General features: G+C 35.2%; 1 protein-coding gene across 3 annotated transcripts in view; it reads right to left on the bottom strand.

The window, feature by feature from the left end:
- The window catches only part of CNTN5 (contactin 5), a 628,741-nt gene that overhangs the window by 327,570 nt on the left and 278,617 nt on the right, over positions 1–22,554 (bottom strand). For all 3 annotated transcript variants that reach the window (XM_051643085.1, XM_051643105.1, XM_051643094.1), the window contains one exon: positions 13,060–13,189. In XM_051643085.1, coding sequence (XP_051499045.1) covers positions 13,060–13,117 — 58 coding nt within the window. In that variant the 5' untranslated portion in view covers positions 13,118–13,189. The remainder of the gene's footprint in view (positions 1–13,059; positions 13,190–22,554) is intronic.

Below are 22,554 nucleotides of genomic sequence, written 5' to 3'. Positions count from 1 at the left end.
ACACAGAGAGTTTTAGAGGAAATTTCTTATCTTTTTCCATTGTTTCACATCTGTTTCCAGTCCTAAACCTACTCCAACAGAGGAAATTCTAAAATGCAATGAAGCACACATAAGCTATCTTGCCAAACCAAATGTTTCTAATTTCTTTTGACATCCTTAAAGATGTATGTGAACATTTCTTAAATCTTTAATGATGATAAAACCTTAAAACTAAAGAATGCAGTAGAATTCTAGAGGTACAATCTGGTCAGCTTTTAGATTTGTTTTATTTTTTTGTCTTGTACTCTTTCTGGTTAGGCAAGCTAAAATAAACATAGACAAACTATACCAGATGTCAGACAAACTAAATCAGACACTAGATTTCACCCAATGAGATAAGCAATGCCCAAATCACTGATTAAAGTAACTTCAGGAAAGATCTGTCATAGTTTCTTCTTCATTTCACTCTGGATATTCCTGCTTGAGTTCCCTAATTTATTCATTATTTAAGTCTATCACTACTAGATAATAAAGTTTACATAATCACAGACTTTTGCACTTCCTAGTCAATTATTGTAACTCAGTTGAAGAATTAATTCATACGTTATTTAGAATGTCCAAGAGGGAATATTCTAACATTTAGAACAATGTTCTTGTATATCTAAATATCTGAGCTTACAAGTTAATATAACATCATTGAACCTGTCACATTATCAGTACTCAACATCTTTCCACAAAGCTTAAAAAAAAAACTCCTACAAGTGAAGTTTTGAAAAACAAAGAGCAAAAGGAACTAATAAAGAAAAAAAACAGTAGCACCGTAAGGGTCAAGACAGTTGGTTCTAGGTAATTTATTTCACGTGAAAGAGTAATAGCTAATGGATAAGTAAAAGTACTTGGTTATATTTTGGTGCTTCTGCACATGCAGGATTTTTTCTATAGTTCTGAAGCACTAAGATGGCATAAAATCCATTTTTCATTAATGAGTCAGATGATATTCCCTATTCTCTTTGGTGCATCTTCACTGCATTACCAAATTACAACTCAGTTCACTGGTCAAATTTTTAAATTCTTGATGTGTTAAAATAGAGATGTTATTAAAATTATTGTTCCTACACTCTATTTTAGCTTAATTATCACATGGACTTAAGTATAGCTTATTTAACATCTATTATGATTGTTAAATGTATTAAAAGTGATAAATCCAATTCAGCAGATCAGCTACTAAGAAGTGTTAAGAACTGTCCAGCAAGTGGAAAACACAAATTCTATCTAAAATTATTGCCAAGTAACAAGTATTCAGTGAAGAATAAATACACTACAAACAGCAATTTGTGCTGCTTTGAACAATAATTATATTAGACACAATTTAATATTCTACTACATTATAGAAAGCAAACTAAAGACACATATGTAAACTCTACAGAAATATAATGTTTCCTGTGGTCCCAGTTGCGTAAGGAAACCAAATCAGAAGTACAGGTACACACCACAGGGTGAAGGGGAAGTATGTGCCTGCAGATATAATTGCTTCACTTGTCCCCTTCTGCCTGTCTGTAACATCAGTAGATCTAGAATGGTTTCTCACAAATCTAATTTTATAATACTTTAGCACAAATTAGCTATTAGGCAGAAGTATTAATTTCTGTACTCCACCATTTCAATATGTTTTCATTCTACTTGCTTGATGTTGTATATTTTACTTTCTAAAATTCTTTGTGAGAGATTTTCCATTTTTAGCTTTTTGAGCAGGTTAGTGTTTCAATGGCATGGTAGTGTGTTTAACTGGTTACCTGCTAGTTCTAGTGCAAATGCAGTAATTTTAGGGTGATCAGGCACTCCCTAACCTTACCTGGAACTCTGCTGTCTGGCAAAAGTACCTGACACCACTTCTGGTTGGATCAAAAGACCAATCTGAAAGTTGCCAAAGATGACCCAATTTGAAATGTGTCCATCATGGAAAAATACTGACCAAAGTCAATTGTCTTGCAACCTCGTAAGGGTTGGTCATGAAATGAGGCCCTTAGAAGCTCTCCAGGACAGCAGAAGATTGCTACCTGTGCTTCACAAATGAAATTCATCTGTCTGAAGGAAAAGGGTGAGTAGTTCACTACTTTTCATTTTGCCACAAAAGGATCAAATTATAGTAATTTACTATAATTCAATCTCACAGTACAATTGAAAAGGTATTTCACTGCAACTTCTTTTTGTGCAGTTTGAAGATTATTAGGCACAAAAATGTATTAACATTTTAACATAAGTTAACCTCTAGATCTGTGTGTATGTAAGCAATTTAGTTTAGAATCTTTGTCAAATCTTTAATTGAACTACTGTTTTATTGTAACAAATTGTTGATTACTGAGTTAATTAAGAGTTGCTATTAATTAAGTATTGCTAGGAAATCATACAATCTAATTTTGTTATTTGTTTTAATATTGTCGTTCAACGTCAAATTGTTGTTGTTCCAAATCACTCCATACCCATAATTACCTGTCAAAGCACTACACTGAAATCTCTACACCTTCACTTTAGTCATGAACTGTTGATCAAGTCCGGTACTAGGACAGGATCCAGCTGTATCTGGACTGTGGGAAGGAGTCTAGAAAGCAAGGGGCTGTATTCTGAACCTCATGTCTCAATGGGAGGGCCTTCCTCATTCTTTTCCCTGATCCCTGTGCAGATCACTCCAACCAAATCCTGACTCAATCTCCCCAGTCCCTATATAAATAATTTCCTCTGATTCCCATGTAAACCACTCCAATAAAATTCCAACCTTTACATGTTCCTTCCACATAGTAAGAGAATTAACCTAGCTATCAAACTCTGTGAAGTTGTGCTTTCATTACTCTATATTAAATTCACCTGATCCTTAAAGTCACCTTAGTATCTTTGTTGATGAGTCTTTAAGCCCCCTTCAGACCTTCCTCCAACCATGACATGTAAGTAGTTTTCACAGGACTTAGAGAAAAGCAGTGTGTCCAGAGAGGGGTTTAGAACCACTAAGTTACACTGGTGCTCATGTCAGGAGGTATTTATGAATATACTCAACTTTTTAATCTCCAATCTGCTGACTCTGTGATACATTGTTCTTTTTTAATCACTTTAACAGTCAATGCTAAATTTCAGTGATGTCGCATCCTTTTGCAGATTATGACCCTTACTCATCTTGCTTAAACCACAAGCTCAGTCAGAATGCCTGTCTCCACATATCTTTCTGGACAAGAGGAGAATGCTATCATTCAGTGTTACCAGGAGTTTAAATACTATCACTTACAGTTCTGTGCAGAACAAAGATGATGTTAATGGCTGTGTGGTGAGCCATAGCAAACCACCTACCGCTTTGTACTGAGCTAAATTGATATTACCTATAGTGCTGTGCCTAAAACACTCCTTTTCACAGTTGCACACCATATTAAGGGCAAACACTGGAAGCACAGGCCATGGTGCACTCATCACAGGGCTTACACCCCAGTGGACATCAACATTACATGAACTGTTTAACCACTGAGCTCATGAGCTAGATCAGCTGGAGTGATGCTAAGTTTAAAAAAATAACTACACAACCCCCCTGTCCCCCAACACAGATCTACACAAAAATACCAACCAAAATCAACTCTGGTAGAGTATTAAACAAAATACTGGGTAAAGCCAAACCTGAATACCCAAAACTAAGGCAAATAAATCCAATGATATAAACTAAAACTGATACTTAAAATGGCCCCAGTAAACAGCACAACTACCCATGCTCAATAAAAGCCAAAATCACAGGATATGTTTTTCAGTATTATGAGAATTTTCACACCACTGCACTCAATAGGGAAAAACCCACCCATCAAAGCACTCCACCGAGCAAAGCAGTTACCCGTCACGGTACTATACTCAATAAACTGCCTCCTACAGTCTTAGAACTGAACAATATAGGCACATTTAATACTTTTTGACAGAAGAGATATTTATTTTTCACACTTTATTTTCATTCAGTTTAGGAATGAGATTTAGTTACACTACAGTTAAGAAATTGCTCTCACTAAAACACTAGCAGCAATTTAAAAAAAAAAAAAGACAGCTGTAGCTGACAAGTGCATTTTTAAGTTTGGAACAGCAAGAGGTTCACTCACAGCTGCCTATGTTCATGTACCTACATACATATGAAGCTTATTTATTAATTATTTTATAAGATATGTGACTTCTGCACATCAGCCAGCTTGCCTCCAATGTGGAGGAACTGACCAATTTTATTCTTACACAATTTATTAGTTTTTTACAAATATAAATTAGTTTCTCAACACCAGGTTTCATGTCTGCTTTTTTAGGGTGTCTCCAAAAAGAAGTGTTTCCAAATGGCAGTAAAACCATTTGATCAAACGATACACAAATAAACAGAGAAACAAAATCCCACAAGCTTTTTTAGCATGTGGTGACAAACTAACTTCAGATTGGGAAAGATTGCTCTGAGTTTAACCTACTGTCACTATTTAGATTGGCAAAAAAGTCTGAAAGAAAAAGTTAATAAGTAGGGAGCAGATGAGAATATCTGCAAGGAGACAGGTTAACTCATCACTACCTCAAGCACAGGTACTTATCATATATAGAGAAGCTATGGACTTAAGAAGTGGAAGGAAAATTGTATAGTTGAAGAAGGTTTATAACTTGACCAAGTACACGACTTTTCATTCCAGCACAGCAATTATTTTAGCTCCCTGGACTATTTCTGAAGGTGTTTTTTACACGTTCTTATTTTTTTTCCCAAAAAGTTAAATGAATATTTCTATCATCTATTATCTAAATTTATTCAGTCCAAGGCAGGATTTTTTTTATTAGCTCTTTTGATGTTATTTGCTATAACAAACTTTTACATTTGAATGAGCTGGGTTGTTTCATTTACTCCAAATGTGTGGTGTGTCATTTCTCAATTCAATCTCTTGTTGCCAAGTTTTTATTTGACCCTGCTAAATAAAAACTGAAGAGATCCCAATAGAGATTTTGAAGAATATCACCTGGAGAGCACTTATTGGAAAGTTTAAGCAAAAGAAAGTAAAGTCTAGAAGTCTCAAGGACAAGGGGAATTTTCCAATAATATACTTGTCTCCTAATATCAGAACTGAGCATTGAGAAATAAATACAAAAAGCCCCCTTACAGTTGTTTATTTTGTTTGGTTGGTTTTTGTTGTTTGTGGTTTTTTTCCCAAGATAGTGACATACTGTACTATAGTACACTGTAGGATTTTTTCTCAGCCATTACTGGCAAAAATTATCAGCAATTAGTAAGAAATAAGGTTTTTCATATTGCTATATTTTATTTCTATAGGTAGGAGGCAACATATAAACTAGATTATGTGAAGAGGTTTGAGCTTGGCATTTTTAGGGTTAAAAGCAGTAGGTACTGTTGCTGGTTGTGAACCAACAATCTGTTTTTTCTTCTATCTTACTCAACTGGTTGTATGAAAGTAAAGGCAGAAAGATTCTTTAATGGATCTAGCTTGACAATTTGGTGTCACATTAAGAAACTTCTGACCAGCCCTGTGGAAGAGAGTAATAGAGAGCTTGCTATGCTGTCAACAACTCCCCAAGGGGGAAAAAAAATATTTAAAAAAAATAGAGAAAGAAAGAAAAAAAAAATATAAGGCTTGATGTAATCCAAAATTATTCAGTATTATTCAGTTCCAACGCAGGCACACACACACACACATTCACTCACATCCTCCATGAAATTTCTATTAGAAATTTGATAAAACATTTAAATTTTAAAGATATTTAATTTTGCTTTCCAACTTGAAGCATTGTCATATCCACCCATTCTCCTAGTAGAGTTGTTCCAATATTGTTTTAACCTTATTAGTAGAAAATGCATCTAATTTCAAAGCTGAATTTGTCATCATTCCAAAGGTTTCACTGCTTTTTATTGCATTCTTATTAGGAAAGGCCAGGCCAATGCTTAAGAAACATTGATCTAGTTTCTAATGACTTTTTGAAATGAAGTTAATGACTTATTTTATTAGGTATTTGTCATACTGTTAGTGCTGCACTGAAACTGAAAATTATTCTGTATTATGAGCTAAGTATTCCTTGTACATGTCTGGCACTAGCAGAAAGGGAAAACAGGCTCAGCTGCTTGTTGAGACCCAGTGTTATTGTTTTCATTACTTCTGATCATGAGAAGTGGTCATCTAGAAGCACATTTTCAGCAAATGACTGTCACTTCTTAAAATGGATTACTTTTGCCAGCAAATATATTACAAATATTCCTGAAAAAAAACTTTATTGCTTTTGTAATGTGTTGCACAACTTCTGAATTCCCTCTAGTATGGATTAAAGCAGCAGAGGTTCCTGGGGATGAGGACTTCTGGTGAAATGTCACCCACTACTGAAAAAGTAAGACATGCAATATCTGGGGAAAAGAACTGCTTTGAACAGCAGTAGGAAACAGGTTTTATGAACTGAACCACTGTGTCCTGGGTGCTGCCTTTTGTTGACAAATGCCATCTTTCACTGCACTGCACAGAACTGAAAGACTGTCCACAGTCCTGTTCAGCTGCATTTTTGGCTGAAGGTAACATTTTCCACAGTAGCTGAGAGGCAGGTTTGGTGGTTTGTTCTAGTGATTACACTAAATTAGGTCTACACAGACTCTATGACCTTGTTTACAATGGCTACAAAGTTTAACATTACTCTGGTGTAAAAAAAAAAAAAAAAAAAAAAAGCAACATTTATCAAATAGAAAAGATTGACTCTCTAGTAACCAAAGTGCTCTATTAAATATTAACTGTGTGAGCCTCTTTTAGTGACACAATAGAGATGTATTGCCTTGCCACATATGGTACCCAATTGGAGATGCTGGATATAAGGATAAAAGCTCCTGAACATGCTGAGGACCAAATAGTGTCATTCACGACCTGCTGTTACTGCTAAAGACACTCACAGTAGGGAAGCTGTTTGGGGGACAGGGATCTTTTCCTGGCAGCCACCCCACAGCCAGGATGAGGAGAAAACCTGATGAAGCAGCATTCATAGTCTACCCAGAGTATTGGTACTTCTCACTGACCCAACACTCAAAACTGTTCATTTCTCCTCAGCCAAAGCTTTCACTGCTATTTTGGGATAGCTTTTTAGGTACAGTGTGTGCACTACCTTAATACAAAAGAGATATATTTTTTTGATAATGCCATTTTTATGGGCATTTAATATCTGTTCAGAAACGTGCTTTATTTCTCTGTTCTATAGTCACCCAAAAACTTTAAAGAGGTCTAACTTCATGTCCCCAGTGTTAGAAAATTAGTCTGGTTTAGTGCAGAATTCCAGAAAGTAATTCAGATTCAGATGGGTCTAGCTAGCTACCATTCACAAGTGGCTGTCTCTGTCCATTGACTGTATAGTGAAGGAGAGCAATTATTCCCTAACTCAGACATTTCAGTTTAAACATTCAAGTGAAATGAGATAAATCTGGGCCTGCATGGTTGCTGTTTTGTCCTGCTCTTTGTGACAGCTTCTTAACAGCTGTCTGTTCCCTACTAGCAGGACTTTAAAAATAAGCTTTTAAAGCTTTATTACAATCCTCAGCTTCAAATGATGGAGTTTTGAATTTAAAAGGGACTTATTCTTTAATATTTTAACTACAAATATAGAGAGGGATGAAAAAACACTTTAAACCATTATAAACTAGTAATACTGACTGACATTTCAACTTCAGGTCAAGTGGAGAGTCCAGGAGTAAAATGGGACTTAATCCCAAAAGCACATCATCTCCATATAATTAAAAAAATAGGAAAAGAAGTAGCAGAGCCATTATCCCATGTGTAATCTTGAAATAAATAGGTATTTCTGTCTAAACTGCCAGAAAAAAAAAAAAAAAAGGGTATTATATTATCTTAACCCCAAAGCATTGCTTCATTATATTTTTGTATAATTCTTTCAGTAAAAAAAAATGTGACTTAGTATCATATCTAACAGAAGATATTTTAAAAGCATCAGATTGCAACTCTAAACATTTTTTCACATGAAGGCTTATCCACTAAATAAAAGGAACAACAAAATTAAAGGCACATGTACAGGTTAAGGTTTCTCCAGATTGATGGTGACAATAGAATGACTGGAATCTATTTTTTAAGTGGGTATCACCTTTTTTTAAATATTTTCTGGAGAAAGAAGGTCTGTCATCCCCGTTCCAAAACGGAGCTACTCTAAGTACCCATTTGCTAGACAAATGTTTGTATGATTGGTTAGAGCTTATTAGGAGGTTGGAACTTTTTAATGAACAAACATGAGTCTTAACCCATAAAAGGTCTAGCACACCTATTACTTTAATCTATTACTTTACTGCGAGAAAAAGCATCTGGCGCTTCCATAACATTTGGCATCCTGCCAGTGGAAGCACCACACATCAACATATGAGCATACCATTACATAGCCCCATCTATGTATAAAAATCTAAATAATTTATTTCAGAAAGTCTTAAATGTAAGAAAAACAAACAAACCCCAAAAAGCAACAAAGCCACACATGCAAACTGGCAGAAAGGTTTCTCATTAAAAAAACTTGTTTATATGCATATTCAAAGTGCCTTTTATCATGACCACAACGTTCATATTTTTAACACTCCTCATTGCTTAACATTAAACACACTTCAGGATTCTAGGAGCAGTGAATAATTGTTATCTTTCCATTACTTTTTTGAATTAAGAATTATACAAATACAACATTCAGCAGATAAGTGCTTTCCTCCCTGATTCAATTAAGCACTGAATCCAAGAATGAGAAGATGGGTAGCAGTCTACCTTGGATTTCCACACTGAGGTGGATGGTTCTTCTCTTGCTTTGTACTGTTTGCAAAATTTAGTATTTCGAGACAGGCAGGAGAAGGGTTAAGTGTGTTCTGACTTTCCCATTTTATCTGGAAATCTGAGAACATGGAAATCCTCAGGCACTAGTACATCTCTAGAGCTCTGTCTCTGCGCTTTTATCCTCAGCTATCAAAGGTGAGAAAGTTGCATATTTGCTAAACAGTCATCTGTGAAGGGCCAGGGACTAAGGGAAGTAGGGTAACTGTATAGGCTTATAAATTACATACATTGGTCATTTGTGTGCTCCTTATTCCATTGGTAGAGAAGAAACATTTCACATACTGTCCACTCAGATACAGTGAGAATGGATTCTAGGAAAAGAAATGAGCAGTACATAAAGATATGTTTTAAGGACAAATGTTTACCCTCTTGGCTCTATGAGCACTGACCACTGGGTCTCAGAGGTAGTGCCTCTTTTAAAAACTTGATACTTTCCTTATACCCAAAATTTTGTTGATGCCATGAATTATAAGGTCTGACAGAGAAAATGAGTCTTGCTTTGACTCGATGAACATGCAGCAGGTAATAATACAGAATAAGTAAATAAATGGGCAGGGGGAAAAAAAAGACAGAAGGGATATGTGTTAGAGTAAAACAGAATCAGAACTCTACGAATGCCATTCACTCTATTATGTAATCTTTAGCATATATTTGAAATGTCTTGTCACACGCGGCAGTAATTATTAAAAAGAATTGACAGAAACCCTGCTTTCAGACTGGCTTTAGTCAAGTGTTTTACATTTACAAATATAAACCACAGCCTTATTTTTTCTATTAAAAATGATCTGATGATCTGATGTGATTTTGTTCTGTTTTAATAAGATTTCTTTTCTTCCTGAAACACAAAGACATACCTGCTTTTCTCTTTCCAGGGTTAGAGAGTGCTGGTTTAAATCAATGACTTTCAAATATATTCAATACCAGCTTTGCTGAGAAATCAGTGTAAGAAAACCTTAGCAAATCTAACAGAGAAAAGGTTCTCTGCTTAGCTGACACTAGTGTGAATCAAAACCAAATAGCCTTTACTCTACATATAAAAGTAAACTGCAAAGTGATCATAGGGAACCAGAACAGCAAAACACCAGAAACATAGCCCCAGTCCCATTGTATGTCAGTGTCATTCAAATCATAAGGTCATGATTATGCATGAGTAACACACAGGTGACCAAATCGTCCCAACAAAGTTGCTGATGCCATACTTGGTATCATTCTATGGTTTTCCACTGAAAAATCCCAATTACACCTGTTAAAATGACCTGAATATGTAATTTGTAACTATATTTATATATATAAGACCTCAAGAATGTGAAAAATTACCAACAGATAAAATTCTAATGAACCTGTCTTAAATTTAAGCTGGTCATCTCTGAACTCACTTCAGGTATTATTGTAACTGAATCAAATACAAAAGGCTGCTCTGAATTTTAGATTGACAGTTCCCCCTTGATGACCTCTTTCCTGAGGTCTTTCCCTCCAGGAAAGCTTCAGAAAGAAGAAAAAGAAAACAAACACCAAATCTAAAAAATAAATATCTTTTTCTAACTGTTAGTTTAGAAGTGAGGAAGACCCTAGGTCTAAAATGACAGCTTAATTCTTCTTCAGCTTCAGTTTGCCTTGAAGGGCAATAGTATGCCATAAAGAAAGAAGCAACACATTATCAATCTTGAGACCTTCTTTGTACCTGTTGATTATCAGTATTTCCTAAATGTTTCTGAGAGTGTAAGTGTATAACTGTGAGCTGTACACCCCGAATACTTTTTGCTTAACACTAAAATAAACTTACCCAAGAGACATAATTCAGTCCTCAGTCTTGTATTCAGAAAATAATACATTTTTCTACACTCAAAAATTTTCCACATAGCTTAAGCACACTTGAATACATTCATACATAAACAAAACCCAAAATACCAGGGTCAGCTTTAAGAACAGAAAAACAGAATTGACACAAACTAGAGAGGTCACCTATTCTCTTCTTGGATGATTTCCCTCACCATCGCAAAATCAATGCAATAACATAGTACTCTCTTCCAAACACTGGCTGCTGCTAAGAGAGATCCCACCAGCTGATGATTTAATGGATAAGTACTGAATTTTAACACAGCCCAAAACAACAGAACTGAATGAACATATATCTATTGGAATGGAACGATCAATATCTATTGCTCTATCATTAAGAACAGCACATTCAGGCATCTCACTTGCTAGGCTACCTTGAATTGTCCCAGCTCTGGGAACTATTTGCAGTTGTAAACATGTTCTTGTGAATGTTGCAATATAAAAGAAGCTCCAAAGGCAGAATGATGTAATCAAATGTGAAAGATATGGAGAAAATAAATTACTAGCTACACTGACGATCTAATTAAAGTAACTTTAAAACCAATTTTGTTTTATTTGGTTAATTTCAGCTCTTACAGCATTCAATTTTCTAATCTATAATTATTGTTATGGTTATTGCTATTATTATTATTATTATTAACTATTATTATTATTGAAATGATTACCAAATTGTCTATGAAAAAATGTTATCATATTATATTCAACAGTGTTTGAAAAAAAGTACAGCAGTTAAAAATTATTTCTTATAGGAGTCTAAATCTACTTCAGTAATACAGAACAAACCTTTAAGAATCCTAGAGAATCACAAATCAGAATGAAGTGTAAAAAGAGGAATGCTTTAGAAACCATCTAAGTTTACCATTTAAGTAACAAATTAACCGCTGAGAGGAACAGTCACATAATTTTAAACATCATGCTGAATTACTGGCAAGAGTTTTCAGGGTTTTATGTCAGTTAAATAAAATGCTTCCGTAAAAATTGACTTTCAGTTTAAATTCCATAATAGTTATATAGTTTAATGCTCTAGCAGAATTAGTCAGTGCTAATGCTCTAAAGACTGCAAGGTGTTGGTTTAATTATATGTACCTAAACAGCTGATAACTCATTCCTGTATATGCAATTTTAGTATACAGAATTGCCAGCATATGAAATGTGTCTCAGATATTTTGCAACGTGATTTTGTTGTACGGAGTTTGATAAATCTATTTGGACCAAATTCTATTACTTACAGGTGTTCTCTGGTAAAGAGATTTTAGCAATGTGAAACCAACTGCAGGCTCAGGTACCTTAATCTCACCGTGTAATAACTTCTGCCAGATGTTGACTTTTAAAGTTTGCAAAGTAGAAGTTATAATCCTTAAGAAGAAATTCTAGATTTAAATTTCTGAAATGCTCCTGAAATTAATATCAAAGTTCTCCAGAATTTTAACAATAAAAATGAAATTTTCAACTAAGAAAAGTATTACTACATTGAAAGACACTACTACTAGAATCACCCAAATACAAATGCTACCAGGGTTGATACTGTGCCTGAAAATATGAGACAAAAAAGAAAAATATTACCTGTCTGAAAGTAATAGACTTAGATAGTACAACATATTGAAGCTACGTAAGGAAAATCAGATTATATCAGACTGTTCCATGTATGCACCTAAAGCATGTACACTAATATTCACAGGCACTTCCCTTTATTCAATTTCTGAGTCTAACATCACAGTAATCTACCAAATTAAAACATTTTATTTCATTGAGTTTTACTAAATTTCATCTTGCAATGACAAAAAAACACTAAGTTTTTTAAGAATCTGAGAGGAGTAGCTTAGTAACTGTTAAGAGGCAGTATAAGGGGCAGCATTAAGAAAATAAGGCAGCCAAAAAAGATCAATATGTTATCAGATTACAGAAATTCTCATACAAGAAGACTAAATTATGATTAACTCATTTTATTACATGCAAAAGTAAAGACTAGTAAACGAATGCTGCAAAAAAATACACTTACTACACAGACGAAAAACATAATAATCAAGAAAGCATGCACAGAAAGAAGAAAAAATAAAACAAATAAATAGTTTCCAAAATCAGAACACAATGTCTAAGTGAAACATTCTCAGAAGTTAGTCTTTATGAAAGCACTGTGCTAATTAATAGTTTTCCAATGTATTTATTTTTAAATGATAAAGTTGTCATTGTCTTTTCAAAGGAGATACATTGCTGTCCTGTTTTCCAAATGTTATTCAGATTTATGTGCAAATTAAAGGCTGATAGACAGCACTTGTAAATACCTTATTGTACTTTTTACAATTTAACTATTTAGGCAAATAGTTTTAAAAATTATTTTTCTTTTCTCTGGCATGTTTTATTGTCTTGAAACAATAAACAGAGTTTTCTTGGTTGTGTTTTGATTTACCTGAAAGACAGCCAGTAAGTGACAGAAACAGAAACAGTTTCCATGACAACCACATCATTGGTCGCAAAGGTCTTCAGTCCTTCTTTGTGCAATTGTTAGCAATGCTGATGCTTCTTCATTAAAGCTTAGCCTAGAGAGACAAAGACAAATCTCTGTTAGGAAAATTAAAAATATCTTGAAATAATTTGAAAGACAAAGCTGCTCCTAATGCAATTAAAAGTCTAGTTCTAAGGAACTCTGTATGCAGAGGGGCAGGTATCATGACAGACACTCAGACGGATCTTGTTCCAGTAGTCACCTGTATTACTAGCTGCAATGTCTGTGGCACTGCTTTGGATATATGCATGGATACCATCCTGGAGTTACCTGTGCATTGAAGCTTTGAATTTCCAAAAAAACCAAACTTAGACAGAAGATAGCACTCATATCTTTCACAGCAAACATATTCAAAGCTTATAGCTTGGCATGCAGTATTCTTTTCCTGAAAGCAGTATGTTGATCTTTGGTATAAAGCATTTTTAAAAGCCCAAAACAAAATAATAATTTGATATAGAAAATTCAGACATTTTTATTACTTGAAAATTGTGTTGAAACAGATTACAGTTTTTTCCAATTCACTCATTATGTAAAGAATCTACCAATATATCTGAAACAAAAACATTGTATACAGAACAGATTTTTCACACTTATCTCCTCCTGCCGCTCCTCGGATTTTTATTTCCTATCTGTCCCATGACTTGCACATACATCTTGGTGCACTACATCTTTGATCACTCTGTTCTTAGGTATCATTTCATAATATCAGTAATATCAACACATCAAAACTTAAAGATCCTGTGTTCAAATGTCTGAAAACGCAGTCCAATATGTGAAGAGTTTCAACTAGTTATGTATAAACACAAGCGTACTTATACTCTTTGACTTGAAATTTGTCAGGTATAATCTGCCCTTGGTGAAGCCATGTTGGCTGTCACCAACCACCTTCACATTTTCCATGTGCCTTAGCAGAGCCTTCAGGAGGATCTACTCCGTGATCTTGCCAGGCACAGAGGTGAGACTGACTGGCCTGTAGGTCCTCGGGTTTTCTTTCCTTCCCTTTTTAAAATTGGGGGTTATATTTCCCCTTTTCAACTTCAACAGGCTGCCGTGACTTTCCAAATATGATGGAAAGCAGCAATGCAACTTCATCTACCAGCTCCTTCAGGATCTATGGATGGATCTTGCCAGGTCTCATGGAACTTGTGCACTTTTAGGTTCTTTGGATGGTCTCAAACCTGCTCTTCTCTTACTTTGGGCAGATCTTCCCTTTCTCAGATTCTGCCTTTGCCTTCTGTGACTTGGACTTTGTGGCCAGAGTCCTTAATGGTGAAGACCAAGGCAAAAAAGTCATTCAGTACCACAGCCTTCTGGATATCCTGTGTGACCCATTTGCCAGCTTCCTTCTGGAGAGGGCCCAGATTTTCTCTGTTCTGTCTCTTATCACTAATGCACCTGTAGAAATACTTCTTATTACCCTTGATGTCCCTGGTCAACTTTAACTCTATCTGGGCTTTAGCTTTTCTAACCTGATCCCTGGCTTCCCCAACAACTCTGTATTTCTGCCAAGCTGCCTGTCCCTGCTTACACACTCTGTAGACTTTCTTTTTTCATCTAAGAGTGTCCAGGAGCTCTTTGTCAATCTGTGTAAGTCTCCTGGCATTCTTACCTCCCTTCCTGGGATACATTGCTGTTGGGCTTGGAGGAAGCAATCTCTGAATATAGACCAGCTTTCTTAGACTCCTCTCCCATCCAGGATTTTATCCCATGATACCCTACCAAGCAGATTCCTGAAGAGGCTGAAATCTGCTTTCCTGAAATCCAGGGTAGAGAGCTTGCTGCAGACCCTCCTTGTTGCCCTACAGGTCCTGAATTCCAGTATTTCATGGTCACTGCTGCCAAGGCTGCCCTTAAATTCACATTAAGTTCACCAGGCCATCCTTGTTGGTGAAAACAAAGTCCAGCATAGCTTATTTTCTAGTTGGTTCCTCTACCATTTCAAAAAATGAAGTTGTCTTCAATTCATTCCAGGAACTTCCACTGAATCATAGAATGCCAGGTTGAAAGTAACCTCAAGAATAATCTGGTCCAACCTTTCTAGTTACTACTATAGTTTATATAAGATGGCTCAGCACTCTGAAGTTGCCTCACTACCTGGGATTCCATTATCCTTCATTCCAAGTATTCTCTTGCTGCCCTGTGATCTTTCTTCAGGCCCAGGGCATCTCTTAATCAAACAGGCTTCAAGGGAGTGGCAATGGGATGGACTGAGGATACCCTACCCTGGCAACTCTAATTTAAAGCCCTCCTGACCAGATTGGCAAGCCTGTTTCTAAAGATACTCATCCCTTTTCCTGAAAGATGAACCTCATTAGCCCCTAGAAGACCTGGTTTCTCAAAGCAAGTCCCACGGTCTAAGAGGAACGTCATAGGGCAAAACAACAATAAAAAGGTGTATTTGACTTAGACCCCTTATCAACACCCCTTTGGGGGCAATATAACTCCTTCAAATTATAATCAGCTTAGCTAAATGCCACAGTTCCTGTTTTGGGGGACCTATCCTGTATGTTAGAACATTCACAGTAGGAGAGCAGAGGCAAAGCTCAACACAGTTGTCAAAAAGTCAATTTCATAATGTTAAGAGTAGGTTCCCACTGGATTATTCCATTCCAGCTGCTCTCTGAGCATCTCTAGTTGTAACCTACTTTGACAGTCTTTCCCTCATATATAGGGACAAACAGGTATGAATGCACATATAGAGAGACAAGTGTCTTGTGTGTGAAGATAACAGCATCTGTTCAGATGTGGCTATTTATTCCTGCAACAATCTAAGGGTGTAATTTGTCAGCTTTCATTTATACAGCACAGCAGGTACAGCTTTCAACACAGATAAAAATTTCCGTTTAGGATTGTACTTCATTCCAGGTAACTCATATCAGACAAACTTAATATTGGGTGCAGATGTTAATATAAGCATCTCTGAAACAGGACATAACAATCTGGCAGTCAGGTGACTTTACACATAGTGCCTGTAGCTCATCTAAACCTCTACAGGAAACCTCAATTAATTATTAATGTCAACTGCCTTTGTTTTTCACTTCAGTGATAATCTGCTTTTCAGTCACTGTGTTCCTTTGGTTAGTGAATTATCTTGTTCAGCATTCTTTGCTGGCCAGGCCTTTGGGAAATAAGAATTTTCATTAATATTTAATTTTTTCCCTTATGGCCATATCTATTAAAGAGGGTAGAGCACATCTTTCCCCCTCCCTCAACTTTATCACTCTTACTTCTCTTTTCCTCAATTTCTTCATCTGCTTTTATAATAGTGCAACACAGAAATTATGTTAACTTGGTGATTTCTCTGTAGCATAAACAGGGAAAAATATAACAAATTTTCCATCATTGAAGTGTGAGATTGTGGGCTTTTTTGTTATTATCATTAGGTACTCTTGTGCCTATTAGAGTAGACTGTTAAAAAATAATATTAAATGTTGTGGTTGGTGGAGGAGAAACAGTATGAGGAAGTGCTGGAGCCAAGCAACGAGAACATCTTAACACAACTTATTTCTCCTTGCATTCTTGAAACACAATTGTTTTAAGCTTTCTTGGAAACTGATATATTTTTAATGAAGGTTTCATTAAGGACAAGAGAGTTATAAGAGCATTTGCCATATTAAAAGCCTATAGCTAAAAAGTTATAGCAACTTTTAAGTGACAACTCATAACAGTGAACTACATAACCTGACCCTATAAATGTAAAACAAACTTCAGTCCTGTTAGATACGAATATTAAAATGCAAAAGCAGAGTACAATGACAGGGAGATGCTCTGAATTAAGTAATGAATGAGGGACACTGACCTTCCTATTAGGATATTTAGGATATTGGTTTATCTCAGTAGTTGCTAGCTAAACAAGCAAGAGGAAAATATGTCACTGTATAACATTTAAAATCTACCTAGAAATTTTGATCATACTGAAATAGTCTTATATCTCTACTAATTTTTTTCTTTTCTATATTTCCTGTTTTTTCAGGGATATCTGGCAAATACTTTACTGGCATATGGTCAAACAGAATGGACAGCAACATGGTTATCATACATCTAAGAATAGAGGAGTACAGTCCTTAAAGTCTGACAAAGACATTAATATTGCATATATGGGGTTACCACACGTCAGTGGGTTAATCACAAAGGTGCTTTATATGCAATAATACAGGCAAGAGAATGATAACACTATATTTAATAAATATAGGCATACAGTCTCATTTCTATTTCAGATTTAATAAAAGGATGTACTAGTAGCTTTACTATCAGTGATTGTCATTTGATCTTTTGGATGACTAGGCTCTCACTCATAAAGAGTCTTGGGTGATTGAAGAATTCCTTTATGCCTAAAACAAAGTGACCAAAGCTGCACTAAATCCAGTAAGAAAAGCATCTTCTTTCTTAGGGGAAAAAAAAAAAAAAAAAAAAAAAAAAGTTACTGCTTTAAAAACAGTTAATTAATATTCTCTTAAATCTTATAAGTTCTGATTCTTAAAAGTGGCTCATTCTTAAAGTAGTTTAAGGGCATAAATCCAAGTAGTATTCAGTTGTTCTGGGTTTAAAAATCTTATTAATTTTCTGGATTTTTTTCCAGCCCTGACTGTCTTCATCCCAAAGTGAGGAACCTTTTAAAATATGCATTTACATTTTAATCTTAAGAATATAGAACAGAATATAAAGTCACTTACTATTGGAAAAGAATACAGCTAAAGATGCTGCTCAAAAGGACTTTAAAATCATTTCAGCTGAACAGTAGCTATTTTTCCCCCCAAAATATAAATTTGGACCTCATAAAAATCCCACTAGCTTGTTTGGAACAGTTTGTTGTCTTCACTGGTAATTCAGTGCATGAAAAAAAATGAAGTTATCCAGAACCTACTATGTTCTATAGAACTATTTTGCATAATAAGATTATTTGACAAAGCTCTACAGTTTAGTTTCTAAAATTAAGGATGGAATGTCTACCATTTGTTGCAGTGGTTTATTTTCCCATCCTGCTCTTATTCTGGTTTCTTCACAAAACATGCAGATTCAGTGAGCTTTCTTTATTTTTTTATATGGAGGATATGGACTTTCACTGATGGCAACTTATAAAAATCAGTGATCTAAAATACAGTTGATGTGTATAATATGCAGCAAGCAATTTTTCTAACAAACAACTTCTTGTTCTGCACAAAGAACTAGCAGATGCAGTTTTCAATTTCTGCATGGTACTATCCCCACTTCTTTTTTTTCCCCAGAGTTTCTGCAAATTGCTTTGTAATTTGTTTTCTTCTGTGTGCTGATTGTAGACAATTTATTAAAACATTCACTATCCAGTGAGTTTTAATGAATGGTTTTGGCTGGTAGTGACAGGGTGGATATTGTCTCATGGTTCTGTCTCACAAAGCAATTTGTGAATACTTGGAGCACAAGTACTTACGCAATGTTGTCAAAACCAACATGCAAGAGACTTAAATTAGATGCAGTAAAACTTTGGTCTTTTCAATAATAATAGCACCTAATACCACTAATGTTTGTTTTCTGGCACTTAGGATAAATTCATATGCAACTGCAAAGATTTCTTATTTTTTAAATTAAAATAGTTAAGAAGTGAAGCTTTTAGCATATGAACTGTGATACTGATATCAACATGCCTTCTTCCATTATCACCACCTCATTTCCCTTTTTGCATCATATGCATATGTATCAATTTATCTGTATTAACATGGGAGGGAATGATTGCTTAAATCCACATCCTCTCTCAAAGCAGTGTAACACAATTCTTTGTCTCTACAGTGACTATACTGCTAGAGGAAAAGGATATGACTTGTCACAAAAAATAATAATTCGGTGTGATATTTATTTTTCTTACATTAAATATATATTAGAGGAAAGCTCAAGTCATTGGGAAGTCAAATTATTTAGTTTTCTCTTTCCTTAAGAACAGGGAACTTGCTCACGTGTAATAAGGCAATAACACCAGTGGTAAGCAATGGGGATGTTCTATGTGGACTTAGAAAAGTAGGAACTGGAGAGAGTAAGAAATTAAGCTATTGTCACCCATATCTGAATTGAAAGAAAAAATAGCATATCCTACAAAGAACAGATATACTTAAATGATTTTAGATAGTATTTCTAGGAAGAATTTTTCTTCACATATAGCAAGTGAAGGATTTTAGCCTAAGGTGTAACTAGACTGCTAATAAGATACCTCTAGGTGGCAAATCTATGAAATCAATAAATGCAATGAGCTAAGTATCAGTGACTGGGCTTTCTATAAAAGGCTCATTATAATCTTGGAAAAAGATGAAGGTCTAGCTGATGATCCACTGCTCAGTGCCCTGAAAATAAGTCTTCTAATCAACATCAAAGTCTCTGTTGCTCCCTGCATGACCTTTACTTCAGTCAGGGCTTGGAAGATATGAATTGAATACCCACAGATCAGCGCGTTTTTCTTGCTCCCATGATTATCAGGCCTGGTAACACTTAGTCCATGGAGCATTAAGAGGCCTTAGAAAAGCAAATGCTCTAACACCATAAAGTTCATCATGAACAGAAGAGAGAGCTTGACTGGAAATTTTTTAAAAGAACTTTCCTGTTGAGAGTTCCCTGATGGTACAATGATATATTTATATATGAAGTTAACCACTAGACCATGATTGTGACAGACTGGTTATAGAGAATATAAATAACCTCTGCTGAGTTCATGTTCATGCTTACTTTCAATAAGAATTAATTTGTTCAGTCAAAAATATTTTTGACAATACTATTTACAAAATGGTTTAAATTTAATAAAAGCATATTAAGTTAATATTTGATAAAAGTAACACCATACACACTTTGAAATGTCAGTGGAATTTGTTGTAGAACAAATGAAAGTGAAATAATATTAAACCAACGTAAACAGTAAGGTGCCTTGTAGGATTGATTATCACCCCAAGGGAAGATAATTTATTTTCAAGGTTTAATAATAGTTTAACCTATTGTAAATAAAATTTAATAAAGCACAAATTTTAGCAGTTTCATAAAACAATTTCTGAGATATTTTATGAACACTTAATTTACTGCTAACAATATTAAGTTTATTCTGCAGTGGAACCTTTCCTCATCAGATCCCTCCTGGCAAACAGTTAAGACCTTCAATATGTAAATTAGTATTTTATAAAGGCTTTTTATTCGTGATGTTAATATAGCTTTCAAAGATACCAGTCAAGTTCTACAAAGAAGCATAGAATTCTACTGTACCAAAAAAACAAACTGGGTTATTTTTTAAATGTGAACAAATCACAATTTCTATATTGTTGAATGAGCATGGACTGGAAATAACATAGATTTGCTGATAACTACCACAGTTAAGCTCTCTAGTTTCCTGTATGAACTTCATAAACATTTATTTCTTAAAGTCCCACAATCCCTTATGACACTCTTCTCAAAATTTTTGTAGTTTTGTCAATATTAATCACATGTAAGTAGAAGGAAATACAGAATAAACAGGAGAATTATGTGTAATTTGACACTTCAGAAATTAGATGTATAAGCTCTCTTGTTAGTAAATGAAGAGAAATGGATAACCTGAAGGAAAATTCATTCAAACAATTTTTGACAGCTATTTTGGAGTGAGATGAACTGCCTTATTATCTTTGCTAACTGTGATAGAAAACCGATTGCAGCAGAAGCCTAGACAGCTACTCTAAGTTATTCAATTAACTTTCAGATGGCTGAAGTGAGTGACAGCATCTTCACTTTTTTCTTCAAACCTGTATGAAAGTTTTCACAAGATCTGAAAAACTGGTCATTTAACTCCTATCCCAATGGCCTTGCAATAAAATCACCCTTCCTCTATGGTGAACATTCCTCAGTATTTTTCTTTAATTATTCAGGAAATATATTCAAGTATTTTTATTAAGACCTTCAGAGAACTTGAGATGTTCAAGGAGAATTGTGCGTCATGTTAGGACCTGCCCTCAATGTGTATTATTTGTAATAAACCTTATTTATTTGCAACCAAAAACTTCAGGAAAAAAAGCTATATTCTTATGCTATTCTTTTCAGGCCCACACATTTATTTCCAGTTTCTTCTGGGAGATTGTAAGATGTGCTAGAGTAATCACATCTGGAAATTCTATTTTCTCTTGCAAGCAGGAGGATTTAGGACATCAAAAGGACCAGCGCAACACTGTTGTTTTGTATCATCTCAGCTGTACTGGGTAGATCTACCTCTAATGTATAAGAGAAGCAGCTCATCTTGGCCTCTCTTCTGCAGTGGCCAGCTAGTGCCAAGAGGGAAGATAACTGCAGTTAAATAATTATCCTTGACTGCCTCTTGCATCGGGTATTATATCAGCCATTATAAATAATAGCTAAAGACTTCCCCTTAGTGCAACTGCCAGACTAACTATATTACGCATTTTAATAACACAAACTAGCATCACCACTCAGCTCTCCACAAGAATATAAAACCCTTCAGATTGTGTGTATATCATACTCTGAAGCAGTGGCCACAATCTCTCTGTGGACTTGTACATTCAGTTCATTTCTGTGCTCACCTCCAGACAAACTAGCACTCGCATAACAGGCTGTATTGTGCACCAGGGTGTTCAATGCTACACGAGAAGGATCAACACATTTTCTGTGCCTAGGACATGAGATCCTATTCACTTTATAAAGCAGGTGCAGGGCAGGCTCTCCAAAGTTTGTTAAGGAGAAGTAAGATCCTTCAATATCCTGTTTACCTTCTGCCTATGGGCGCTACATGACGCTGCCAGCCTGTCAGGACGTTCATACAAAAAGGATGTAGGCTATGTGCAGGGAGGAGGCTGTGTCATGCCTAGAAAAGGTGGGAGATACAAAGAGAGATTCGTGTGTAAAAAGACTGTATGTGGATGATCTGCCAGTGCTACAAGACTGCCTAGATGCCAATTCACAAATTGGAAAAACCACAGTAATCTATAGAAAATTTGTCTTGATATCTAATTATTGAGGTCCAGGTCAATACCGGTGTTAGTGACTTGGGCAGATTTCACATTAGGTCAGCTCTCAGGTTTAGGTAATGAGACCAATTTTATTAAAATATTCTATTTTAACATAATATATAATCAAATAAATACCAAATTTTAGCTAAAAAAAGATCCATCTAGTAATGGAATCCATAGAATCATTCAGTTTGGAAAAGCCCTTTAAGATGGTTGAGTCCAACTGTAAATCTAACACTGCTGACTTCAATACTAAACTATGTCCCTAGGCACCACATCTACATGTCTTTTAAATACCTCTGCAGATGATGACTTAACCACTTCCCTGGACACTCAGTTCTAAGCAAAACAGTATTCCTATTTTCAAATATGAGATGTCTTTCTGTAATTTTTAAGCTGTTGTTTGAGAAAGAATAAAGCACATGTTCTCCAAGTTAAGGTGAAAAGGGTATATTACCAT

Source organism: Apus apus, chromosome 1 (assembly GCF_020740795.1).
Source record: "Apus apus isolate bApuApu2 chromosome 1, bApuApu2.pri.cur, whole genome shotgun sequence".
Lineage (NCBI taxonomy): Eukaryota > Metazoa > Chordata > Aves > Apodiformes > Apodidae > Apus > Apus apus.
Note: the sequence above shows the minus strand (reverse complement) of the source record. Positions and strands in the feature narration are given on the sequence as shown.